General features: G+C 35.8%; 1 protein-coding gene across 1 annotated transcript in view; it reads left to right on the top strand.

The window, feature by feature from the left end:
* gfra2b (GDNF family receptor alpha 2b) overlaps positions 1–13,853 on the top strand; it is a 54,342-nt gene that overhangs the window by 22,153 nt on the left and 18,336 nt on the right. The window contains exon 4 of the mRNA XM_056735768.1: positions 8,368–8,752. Coding sequence (XP_056591746.1) covers positions 8,368–8,752 — 385 coding nt within the window. The remainder of the gene's footprint in view (positions 1–8,367; positions 8,753–13,853) is intronic.

Here is a 13,853-nt window from a genome sequence, read left to right as displayed (position 1 = left end):
AAAAAAGAAATAAAAAGTGCATCTCATTTAATATTTCAAATTATGTAGCTATTTACACTTTTTACATATTAACATAGGGATTACTTGACAAAAATGTTCCTCATGATCTTTAGAATCTTCAATCTCAAGGTGTACACTTTAATGTTTTTGTGTAAACTTTTTATAAAACATTTTTTTATATTTTTGAAATGGATTCCTTGGACCAAATAAAAAATAAAAAGCAGTCAATAAGAGTCCAGCAGGACATTCCTTTAATTCTGTTTGAAAAGTTTACCAGGTTAAGACTTGAGAAGCTGGATGATAAGTATACGATTTTGCTGGTTCCAAGCAAAAGGCGACTACTTAGAAGATGCTAAATAAGATCATAGATTCATTTATTTTGGACGCTTCAAGACACATCCTATTAGGGCTGCACGATTAATCGGACTTGCCATATTTTGTAATATGTAATTTTGTATAATTTTGCTCTAACTAAAAGCATTGCGAGTTTGAGTCGTCTATATGCTTTATAAATATTCTATACTTTTTTATATTATAAATATACTTTAATATCATGAAAATACCTGAGGAGGCTTGGAAAACAGTGATAGAAAGAAGCCAGATGCTGATAGGAAGACGGCATTTCCTGGTTATAGGTGTGGAACTTCTTCTGTGAAGAACTGGAGTGTCTGCGTGAGAGCGCCCTCTGGCTTCCAACCGGATTTCTTTTTTCAATTAATCGTGCAGCCCTAATTCCAACATTTATAACTGTGTTATTCCATGGTTTTGATGAGTTAACTATTATTCTAAAATATGGAAAAAGAGATATAAATAAAGAATGAGTAAGTTATCCTAGACTATTGACCAGTAGTACAGGGCTGTCCAACGATCAATCTTAAGAAATCGCACCTAAAATAAAAGTTTGTGTTTACGTAATATTTGTTTGCGTATTGTGCATATTAATTTTGTACTTATAAACACATACATGTGTATATATAATGGAAAATATTTGCATATATATTTGGAAGAGTTCAGATGCAAAACCCTCTAAAAGCCTCCTCTGTCAAAAATAAGAGTACAGTACTCCACAGATAGTATACAGTACGTTACTAGATTAATTTGGCTTCAAAAACCCGCTTTATTTATTTTATCTTTTTATTTCAAGTTTATACTGTACCTGTGTTTATAAACACAAAATGAATATGCACAGTACGCAGACATATTATGTAAAGAACCTTTTTTCTGGATGAGATTAACCATGATTAATCATTGAGCAGCCCTACGGTTGTGTCATTTTTATGGGTAAATTTGCTAAATTTTGCAATCATTTGCTGCAACAAATGATTCAACACGCAGTGAAAATATCCCTGACAAATTTGTAGTCACACTATGGGAGAGATTTTACACGCAATGTGGAGGGTTTTTCAAATACATTTCGTCTTAACAGGCTTCTGAATGAAGCGATCACAAACAATTACAATCTTTACACAAACAAACACCGATAATCAAACACTTCTAATAACGGAAAATTGCTATTCTTGACCTGGAAAATTAGATGGTATATGATAATTGCGCAGTGGTCGCTGACCGTTCAATGAAGCACAGCGTTGATTAATTTTAAATAAATGTAAATGCGACTACGTGTATTAGTCATGATGACCATTCAAAAGACCACCACGGAATGTTGCGACTGCATTAACCGTAATTGCAGCCTTTGAACAGCAGCCTCTATGATTCATAGCTTTGTCCTCAAATAAGTTTTGGGTTTTCATTTATTGTTGATTTGAGACGGATTCCATTTTCTTTCCAATCCACCCTCACCCTTAGATACGGCTTGTTGGGGGGCTGCAACCAGTCTGTGGGCTTTAGGTGAAAGAGGCACAGAGGATGCAAATAGAGAAAATAAAATGCGCTCTGCTGTCTTGCTGATGAGCGTGAACAAAAGCTATCCCCCACACTGCCACAAAAAAAGCTATTTTCCCTCCAATTCTTTATGTGACTGTTTACATTTCTCATTTTTTAAATCACAGCAGAGGTAATCTCAAGCCTTATATAAGACCCACTAGGTATAAAAGAAATGTCCCATCTTCAAGGTTGCTGATGATTTAGAATACATACAGGCACATACCTTGCATCTATATTGAATATGATTTGCCATGCCAGGGACATTTAGGATGTGAATGCAGAAGGAATATATATGCTGCTCTGCCCTTTAATTTCACAACAAAATGCAAATTGTGGTACACTTTAATTTGTCTAATGATAACCCAACAGCAAGCAACATACATTTAAAAATATTTTCCTGCTTAAATAGAATAACAAGGTTAAAGGTTAAATGCATGAAATGACAAGCACACTCGACATCTCTGAGTTTTTAATAGTAATCTACTAAGTGACCTGAATACACGGTGCGGCATAGATCCCTCTGTATTTGCATAATGCACATTGACCGTGCAGTACTTCTTAAGTGCCTGTAAACGGTGATAAAACGTGTATGTAACGCATGAATAAATACTTGAATTATTACCACAGTCGCCTGCAACTCTTCTAAGGCCATTTTGTACAGAAATGTTAACCAACATTCTACTGCAGCTGATTCAGACATTAACTTCCCTGTTTTCCGATGAGCCTTTTGACTTTTTATGAAAACAAAATATTTCACACAAAGGCAGATCATTTCTGATTAAAATGAATTTGCAAGAATTGCATGCATCATTTGGTTACTGCGGACCTATGCAGACCTATATAAACCCAGTTGGACTGCATAAATACAACAAACATATCCCAGATATTTACAATAAAAAAAGAAATAAATCAAAGTTTTTGCATTGCAATTGGAAATGTGAATATATATTTGTATATATATATATATCTTGAATAATGTACAGGACATGGTAGAGAAAATTCTAGATATTAAACCATCTTTAGTACATTTGACCTTAATATTTCATCGTTGCTCCAAGTACATGAAACAAAAAAAATTCAGAATATGTGTATATTACAAGCAAAATGACTTATTCAGTAGTCATTTTGAAAATATGCTATGTTGTTATATTAAAAGATAAAGATAACATATAACATATAACATATAAGCTTCAAGGAGATATAGGGTTTGAAAAAAGATGAACCTGATGTTAATGAAAATAAAGAAAGCTGTTAATAAAAAATATATACAAAATATTTACAAATATTCAAAATACATAAAAATATTTACCCAACGATTGTTGACATTTTTAATAATAATATAAAATATGTTTACTAATCAAACTATAAAAACGAAATACTGCATTGAATGTACTAGCAGCCATCCTCCCAAGATGGTCCTTTATTCAACACGGCGTGACGTAGCTTCAAATTCTCTATTTGTAATAAATTGATAAAACTGACAAAAAAGAAATGCATATATGCAATTGGTTGCTTTTATATAGTTGCTATACTTAAAGTAATAGTTCACCCAAAAATGTAAATTCTGCCATTATCTACTCACCCTCTTGTCCTTTCAAATCTTAATGACTTTCCTCCGCTGAACACAAAAGAAGATATTTTGAAGAAAGTTGGAAACCGTACGGCTCTGGGCCCCATTCACTTGTGTGTGGACACAAAACCAATGCAGTTACCAACATTCTTCAAAATATCTTTGTTGATACGGGAAAGAAATGACAAGAGGCTGAGTAAATGAAGACTGCATTTGTGTGAATTTGTGTGAACTATCCCTTTAAAGAGGTCACCAAGGGCATTTTTTAAAGAAATGATCCTTAAATCAAAAATGTTTTACTCTGTTTTGAAGCCCAAATCAAATATTTTTCTCCCATAATTCCCTCCCCCTCTGGTGAAGCCCCAGTAAGCCGGCTCTCCTTGAAGATTTGTTAGAGAACCTATTCCGCCTGTCATGAGATAAGATGAATATCAGGACCAAAACAACACACCTGCAAGCACTCTTTGTGGTTCAAAAGCAGAACTGGAAAAGCATTCATAACATAAAAATAATCAGACATCTTGTTACATGGCATTTCTGTTCATTTATCAGTGAACAGATGACCGCTCATATCTGCCTGCCTTTTTAAACCGTACAACTGCTGTTCAACCTGGGTATGATAGATTTTCAAGACAGAAAGGGGAGATAAGGGGATAATAGAATGGGACTTTAAAAAAAATAGCCACACGAGAGAAAGCGGTGGAACATTAAAGGATGTTTGCAGCTAGTGTTGCCAATTGATTATTGTGGAACAGCCAGCTAAGATGGAAGTGATGTTAAAAGAGTGTTTATGCACTGCACTTTCCAGCAGATTTGAAAGCAAGAAAAGGTTCAGGGTAGCACGGATTATTTTTTATTTTAACACATGCTGCATGCTTGAAAATCAGATTTAACTCAACTGGTTTATAGTCAGAATGAAAAGAAGTGACAGAACAGGCATTTATAGTTTTAAAGAGCAAATAGCCCAGACACAAAATTATAAAATTTAGTTCCTCTTAAACTCAAAATCATAGTAGTTCTATGAGACGAATACCACTTGTGTAACATTTTTATATTTGGACTAATGTTTGGTGCCAAGACTTTCTCTGTTGTCATTTAATATAATTTATGGAGAAAAAATACAATTGTGCCAACAGGTTAATTTCCTTCATTATGAAACCAGTTTTATGGATGACTTGGACCAAATAATGAAGAAAAGGTAGCCAGTAAGAACCCAGAACAGATGCCGGAAGTAAATTTGTGCAAATTCAAAGAAAAGAACGGCTATTTAAAAAGGGAAACATTTTTAGCATCTTTCGTCACAACATACTTCTCATAGGGACATTTGTGTCATTCTCATTTAATGAGATTATCATTAGTCTAAAATGTGGACGTAATATTAAAGCATGAGTAAGTGACCTTCATATCAGGTATTACAGCAGATCTGTAGCAGGCCAGTAGTAATATACAAACATTTCTTGAATCTAGAACACATGATAGGGTCCGCATTGAAAATGTGTTACATAAAAATAAACAGAAACATATGGATTACAAAACAGTTATTATGTTCAATTAATAAGATTGAGATTCTTGTACAATAAACATATAAGCAACTTATACAATATTAACTTTATTAATTTAATTTAATATTACAATATTAACTTATTTGTACAAACAATGTCATTCATTCAGTTTCATCAAATGAGGATCTTTGGAACAATCTCAAATCATGTGGGGATAACTTGGGCCATCAGCTCACAATTTATGAAGTCAGCTCTTGTGCATGCTTTCATTAAAGCCAACGAATAACTAATAAAACCAAATTAATATTTCAGTTCAACTTAACATTTAACTGTTAGGCGGATAGTATAATTAGAAATAAAATAAATTAAAAAGAAGCTTTATTACTTTCGCTCATCCACATCTACTGAAAGTAATGCCTTATTGCTGCTCTAAATGTCAATCACACATATTTAAAAACAACATCATCTTAAAACATTATGTTACCAAAATCAGCATTTAAACCCCACAACATACCTCCATCCATGTTTTTTTTTTATGTGGAATGAATACAATTATTGTGCAAGACCTCTACAGGTGTCCCTCATCCTGATGTTTATGGAAAAGAAATGATATCGTGTTTGTGTCCTCAATCGTTGTGCTTAGAAGTGCGATAGCTGACAGGAGCTAAAGTCTAGCAGGGGTGGAAGGATGTTTTTAGCAGAGAAGCAATCAGCGGACAGTTACACTTTCCTCTTACGTGACCTTGTGAGAAGCAAAGCCGTAGTGAGATCTGTTTTGAAGTCCCTGCCTGATTCCCTTAGCTTCAATAAAACATTTGTGAGTGCACTGCAGGAAACAGCGCTGAGCCAGAGATACTGTAAAAACCTTGTCTGTCAGGGAGATAACAAGGTAGCGTCTGGCGTTGTGCTAATTGGCTATTGCATTTCTACATGCGAAGAATGTTTAGCGTTTTGTCAAGCATGAAAACCTTTCACTTTTTTCCTACACACCAAGAGCTTCACCCTTTACAGACTGTGAGTTTTGTTAGCGTGTCTGAAAACGAGATAATACTTTTGGAAGCCTTCAGGAGATGCTGGCCAACAGTCCTCAGGGCTAATAGGTTAAAGCAACACTTTGTAGTTTTAAGACCTTAAAATAATGTCTCCAAAAGTATTTCAGTGGAAGAACAACTCTTAACCGGATGAAATCTACTGTCGCTGATACCTGAACAGCCTCATAGCGGCTACCACCACACTCTGTAAGTTCTGTGTTCGGGTCGGTACACACAGTCCATCCCCTGCCTGCGGATGAGTGCGAAAGTGCACGTTTCTGCATTCGCTGGTTCCATTGGCTTAGCATACAAACTCAAATGTATTGCATTGCCCACAGGGAAAGCTTATACATTATTGATTTATATATTATATAATATATATATTGTTTACAAAACTGGTAACAGAGACTCCTTAGTAGGACTGAGTGTCGTTTAAATTTGAATGATTCCGATTCCGCCTAACGATTTCGATTCTTATCGATTTCAATTAAAGTAAAAAAATTATGAATTAACCTGTATGGTCATTTAGCCTTCTTATTGACTGGTTTATAAGCACTGTTAGCAACCATGTTTTGTCTAATTTATTACAATTTGCATAACCATAAACTACATCATAGTCAAACTGTTTTTACTACAGAATTTGGATTGTGGTTTGTGTGCTTTACTGCAAATACTATAGTCAATGCTACAGTATGCTTAGTATAAGAAAAGTATGGTTAATTTTCATAAGGGCTTTTACTGAGATACTGCATCAGCAGATCACAAGTTAATGCATGCACATTTGTGAAAATATGGAAAGGAAAATGCGGAAATATGGATAATGAAAATCCATTTTAATTTAAAGTGTTCGATTCCAATTCTTTTCAATTCTGATCCAATTCTAGCCTTTTGCTTTCGATTTCGAATTGGAATCCCAACACCTCAGTAGGGACACACTGACATGCATCATGACATACCAGTCTCGATGCGGGAGACCCATCCAGGTATATTCTGAAGCAATGGTTGTTCTGATATTTAAAGGGAAAAGCAAGGGACAGGATGTAACAAACACCATTCAGGTCAGCTTCTTAAACTTCTAAACCACTGCATTCCAAACTGTGGCTCCGGTTGGGCTAGTAGTGGAGTTGTGGGGGATAAACAGGGGTGTGCCAGAAATTCTGGGCCCTATGGAAACCAAAATTTCTGGGCCCCCTACAAATAGGAAAATAAAAAGGGGGTCTGCTCTTCTGGCCCCTAAATCAGCCTGGGCCCTTAGAATCGTCCTAACCTTCCACCCCTTTACGGTGCCCATGGGGATAAATATTTGGTTTTAATTCAGATAAAAACTTAGTCTCACAGGTTCTCACATTTCAGTTATAAAAAACATTATAAAATTTAATTTATTTCACTAATCATCGTAGTTTCATTCTTACCGTAAAAATATAACGGTTGCTTTTCTGAACTAAATCCTGAAATAATAGACCTTGATGATGTAAGTGGTGGACAAATGTGACCACCCGAAATCTTGGCCAGGATGTGTCCGGGAAAAATGAAACGTGTGGTTAGGAATAAATAATGCGAGATAACTACAACAAAACAAAAATGAAACTGCTAGAACAATGTTTACATCTTGCAAAGTGGTATAGAGGACCCTTTTGAAGTTGGTGAGGCTCTGATCTAAATCAAATGGTTAATCAAGCTGAAACATCTTGTTAATGTCCTACTACACAAAAGAGAATTTAAAAAAACGTTTTTTTTTCAAATCATGCCATGTGTGACCAGTTTTAGTCTGAAGTGTGATAAAACCAAGCCATCCGCCTGTAACCACAGGATTTCCAATTCAGAAAAGAAAGGAAACACATTTTGTTCCTTGAAACACCCTGGAGAGAAAGAAACCTGCAGTATCTCCTGAATGACAAGCAGCAGCAATTCCTCACTGTACCACCCGAGATGCCTAACAATAGCTTATCCCAGAGTTCTCATTGGGTAAAATCTAATTAAACACGCTTCAAAGGACAAAGACTACCTGACTACCACAAAACCGTCTGTGCATGCTGAAGAAAGCTATTAGAGCGTGTTAGCTCTTATCAAAAAGTCAGAAAAGGTCATTATATGTCATAGTTTTCAAGATGATTATGAGAGCCAAATTTGGTTACTACATTCTCAGCCAGGGTCGTATTTAATGAGCTTGTTTTGATGATTTTCATTACAAATTATATTCATATACATATATTGAAAAATTGCTTTATTATAAGAACACATGTGCATTGACATTTGCAAGTCAAAAGTAGGAAGCAACGCATGCTGCCTGGATAAGCAGGCGTAGTTCCAACTGACTTCTGCTATTTCTGTTTAACCAAGCATGCTGACCCACACTGTTTCCCTTCATGTTTGCCGACAGCCATGGACTCGGCCTCCGTAAAAGGGAATCCGTGTTTAGATGCGGTTAAGCCTTGTAACCCCTGCCTGGATGCTACGAAGGCCTGCAACCTAAACGACACCTGCAAGAGGCAACGCTCGATGTACATGGCCACCTGCAGCCGTGCCACTCCGATACAGCAAGCTCAGGAACCCTGCAACCGAAAGCGCTGCCATAAGGCCCTCCGGCAGTTCTTCGACCGAGTGCAGACGGAATTCAGCTACCCGCTGCTCTTCTGCTCATGCCGGGATAAAGCGTGTGCAGAACGTCGCCGACAAACCATCATGCCTGCCTGCTCGTTCGAGGAGAGGACGAAACCCAATTGTCTGGAGTTAAGGAGGACCTGTCGCTCTGATCCGCTCTGCAGGTAAGATGATCCGGTCCGGGTCACGGCACCAGAAACCTTGATAGATTTGATTGGCTGACTATATGAAACTGTGAGTAAGAGCACACAGCTTTTTTTGTTTCTGGTTTCAATGTTTGGGGCATCAAATCTTTGCATGATATTTAGGTGCTGTTTACATTAGCCATTCGTCGTACGAAAACAGCGTTTTAAAATGAGAACGATCCTCGTTTATTTTGCCGTTTCCATATACGTTTCAGAAAAATATCCTGCATTTACACTACACTAATGAAAACGCATGTCACATGACCATTCAGGCTCAGGGGGCCTGTAAACAGTTGTAGGCGCATGCATACAGGTTGTTTGTTGATGACAGTTGGTTACTATTCACAGACCGGCCGGTACAAAATGAACATGATGGCGAGGAAAAGAATGAACGTATTTGTGTGGATAGATGAGGAATTATTGGTGTTATTAGGCATGTTTGATTTTATCAGACACCACGCAGAATGATCGATGGATGACATCTCAGTACTGAGGGAGCGATTAACAAAAAGCACACAGAGCCGACGGCTCTCGATTCTCTCTTGCGTTGCTGTATTGTCACCGGGTTGATCAGTGTACGCAACGTTTGCAAGTCAAACAAGCCTGATGTTAACATGGTCCTTGCGCTTTTTTTAAAAGGAAAATGCAGTAGTATTAAAGTTTTGAGTTTCATTTGAGCAACTTACAGTAATACACGGAAAAAAATTATTTATTTTAAAAAAATATTATTTTATTAACTATTAGGATTTACTTAGGCAAGTAAATTTACAAAAAACTGTGTGCAGATATTAAGCACATTAACACAAAAATATAAATCCTACTAATTTGTTTAAAACCTCGGTGTGTACATACTGTAAACATTTTTACTTTCCATTTTATTTAATCGTTTTGTTTTATTAAAAAAAAAATATATAATTTATATTTGACTTTGTTTTAATGTAGTTGTATTATTTTATTGCTTTGTTTTATTATTAATTTGTTTAATTAAGCAAACATTTTGGGAAACTTGCCAAACTCATTTAACATTCGGTCAGTAAGAGTGGAAAAATGTATTTCAAAAGAACCCACATCAAAACACCGTGTCAAAGTAAAATGAACTGTTGTGGGGTATTGTACATGTCGGTCAGATGGTCTTTTTCCGACTAAGTGGGCATTTCTTGGCTAGAATAGCACCACCATCAATGACAATTGCCGCGTTCAAATACCCCCAATTGCCGTCTTTTCACTTGTCCACAAGACTACTTTCATGACGTATTTCACGTTTTCTGCACAAGTAGTCTAGTGGGTGTGAAGATCCCAAGTGAACATGTAATATTTCAAACTGGTTGGTACACGCTAAGCAAGTGCAAACATTTAACGTTAATTCGTGTGGTATTTCTAATTATGTGATAAAAAGCAGTTTTACAAAATAAATAAAATGTGTTACACTATGTTTAACTACAAAATTATATGTAATATCTAATTATATCAAGTCAGATTTATTTGTATAGCGCTTTATTTGTATTATATCAAAGCTGGTGTACCCAAAAAGCAAAACACATATTAGTCAAACATAGAATAAATAAAGATATAGCCTAACCTTAAAAAGTAGTACTATAACTTACATTGTAAAACTTTCAGCAACATCTTGTGAGACCCAAGCAAAAAGTCTCATAATATATCCAAAACGTGATGCATGATGGGATACACTTAGCCCTGAAGCGGTATTCAAGATAGTGTTGGTTTAGTGTGCATTAAGGGCACTGCATTTTGGCATTTTAAGACGTTGGACACACATGTGCTCTTACTTCCTGTCGCCTGCACGCACTCTCAAGTGGCCAAGACCGTGAGTGGGGGTATTCGGACGCAGTCTTAGTTCACATAAACTGGAATGGAGAGCTGAAACTGTAAGAGGTTGGACCGTTATCTATAAACTGAAACCCATGCCATTATCAGCAGTAGATACGCTCCAAAACATTGTAGAGATTGAATCGGTAGGTGGTCAAAAAGCAATTCTGCAGATGTAACCAATATATAATCTATACAGTCAAGGACACACACCCCATTAGAAGCTTATTATTGATCCACACATTGACGGACAAGAAGTAACAGCATACTATTGATCTACACAGCCGAATGCATGAGTAAAGCAGAAATGTTCCATCAGGATAAATTTATCAGATCTGCACATATCATGTCTTAACTATCTCTTATCTCTTAATGTCAACCAACAAAAAATCATTAATTTAACACGTAACCAAAAAAGACTTGCGATCTGTTAGTAACACAGAAGTATACAGGTTTTATTGACCAGGCATCTGTTAATTAACCTAGTATGGTGAACTACGAGAAAATCAATCGATCGAAATGAAACGCCCCCCATTGAGTCCACAATCACCTTTCTCCCGTTCATGTGACATTCATCAGCCATCACCTGGGACTACTAAAGACTGCCTGTGTACAAATCTCAGTCCTCCAAAATCAACGAGAAACACTATAAAAGTCACAGTGTTCATATGCTTACAAAGAAAGTTCAGGGTCATGGTTAAGAATCAATTGAACTGATTTAATTGGTTGTGCTGGTTTAAATGAAATGTCGATGTGATGCCCGATTGTTGTAAAAAAATAATGGCACCATTTATTTTATTTAACACTGGGTCATTCCTGTTATGTAGCACTGCTAAAATGAATATGATTATGTTGACATTAAAAGAATGTAGATTTATGCTCCGTTCAAGCTCAGGCTTTGTTAAATATAGATGGGTTATATTTCATTAACAGTGTTAAAAAATGAACAGAATGCAACATAACAGGATGGAAATTAAAGGCATAGTTCACCCAAAATTGAAGTCATTTGCTCACCCTCATGTCATTTCAAACCTGCATGACTTTCTTTCTTCTGCAGAACACAAAAAATATCTATTTTGAAGAACATTGGTAACCAAAAAACACTGACTCTCAATGACTTCCATTTCATGGACCTAAAAACACTGACATATTTCTCAAAATATCTTCTTTTGTGTTTCACAGAAGAAAGAGTCATATGGAGGTTTTGAATGATATGAAAGTGACTAAATAATGACAGAATTTTCATTTTTGGTTGAACTGCTACTTATATTAAATAAGATACTGAGTTTACTTAATATTATCATAATGTATTTTTATAGACCATTTTGCTATGTTTTAGATACACCACCGTTGTTTTCTCACCTAAAATATAAGGTGTCACATTCTAAAGAAACCGGTATCTGTTCGTTGTTAACAAAAGTCATGGCGGAAAGAGGTATCAAGGCCACAGAAAAAATGAAACTGCACTTCAGGAATGACCAGCACACAGAACACAAAACGCGTGCAGACATGAGATTTAATCTATCGTGCCTTCAACAAGCTTGTCCACTGCATTCCAGCCATCGTCCTGTTTATATTACCTGCATGGAAATTGGCTCTGGGCTTTTTTGTCCTCAAACGCTGTAAGATGTATAAACTGTGAAAAAAGCTAAAAGCCCCCACCATGCAAACACTTAAGACTTTGGCTGCCCTTTTTATCTGTTGTAGCCTTCAGAAGTCACCTTGCCTTTCTCACAGCAAGACACTGGAGGACATCCAACAACCGAACCATTTCACAGTGACCAGGCTGAAGACACATATTAGTGGTCAGACCAGACTTCAATTTATTTTCCTGAAGAAGTGAAAGATGAATGATAAGCAATCGTTTCTTATTCCTTATGTGACTGATTGTTTCAAGCGCATGAAAGATGGAAAACAATGGAAGGTATATACAGTAAAACTGCAGTTTACAGGTCAGTTTATACCGTAGGATTTATTTACAATGAGTTTACGAATCAACTGCCAGATTAGGGGCTTTAATTCGTTCTCATAACACTGATAGCACAATGAATTTTCTTTATGAAGCTTAACATGCCGAATACGAAAATCACATACATTTTTTCCACAATCGACAGTACTCATGTAAACTATGCAAATATTTTCACACATTTATATATTTCAGTATTATTACTTGTAAACGGAAATTACAAGGTACTGGCATAACACCGAGCTCAAAACAACAGTTTAACACAACAGTTATTAAAGTGAGTCGCCCAAAACATCAGAAGTTTACATTTGATTGTTTTTATCTTTTATGGCTAATACTGTCCTCACGTTCAAGACGTACGTCACCCATCATCGGTTCATCCCACTTTCCCTGTGCTACAGAAACTACCGAATTTTCTGAGAGGGACAATTGGAAAACTATATTTTTTAATATTAGAAAATTTGTATAGTTTTTGTTTATTTTCAAAATCGTAATCAATGATATAAGCTCAAAATGTACTTGAGCTTAATATAAACAAAAAAATGTATGCAACATGAAGATAAATATTATCATAATAATTAGCACCACAGAATTGTACAAGAACTATACAAAGGTCGCGCAAAACAACACTTTATTACACAGAGATGTATTTGGATTCTCTTTCATTTTCACCATCTGTTTAATATGGTGATTTAACATTTTTTGCTGTTTCTTTAAGATCATTTTGTGTGTTTGAAAATCTACAATCTTTTAGACCAAGCATACGGATTAATCTTAAGGTATATGTTGAAAAAACATGCTCTATAGGCTATATATATAGGCTCTATATAATATTTTGTGTGCTTGCAGGAGTTCTGTAAATCATTCATGGTCTTGTTGCTCAGACGCGCTCCTGATTCCCTCAGACCACTTGACTTCTCAATACGCTTCACTAGACGCTTATATATCCACACAGGCGTGAACATGCACACATGCACCCTGGAAATAAATCATATTTCAGGTTTGAATACAGTCACAATGATCAAGTCCCTACATGCAAATGCTAATTCTTAGAGATGCATTGAATGATATATCAACCAATAATCTGTATCAGTCGATAAACACATTTTTCACACGTTCACATGATTTTTCACATGATCATGGTCGATATATCCTGTCAATCAAAAGTGTACAGGAAATTCAATGAATGGGTGCTCTGTATACAGAAAGTGTTAAGAAACATCACCAGTTTGATGTTTAACATTAGATTAATTAATAACATTCCGAAAATTAAGAAATATTAATTTA

The sequence above is a fragment of the Triplophysa dalaica genome, chromosome 22 (genome assembly GCF_015846415.1).
Source record: "Triplophysa dalaica isolate WHDGS20190420 chromosome 22, ASM1584641v1, whole genome shotgun sequence".
In the NCBI taxonomy this organism is placed as follows: Eukaryota; Metazoa; Chordata; class Actinopteri; order Cypriniformes; family Nemacheilidae; genus Triplophysa; species Triplophysa dalaica.
The sequence above is the reverse complement of the archived record's forward strand: the minus strand, read 5'-3'. Positions and strand labels throughout refer to the sequence as shown.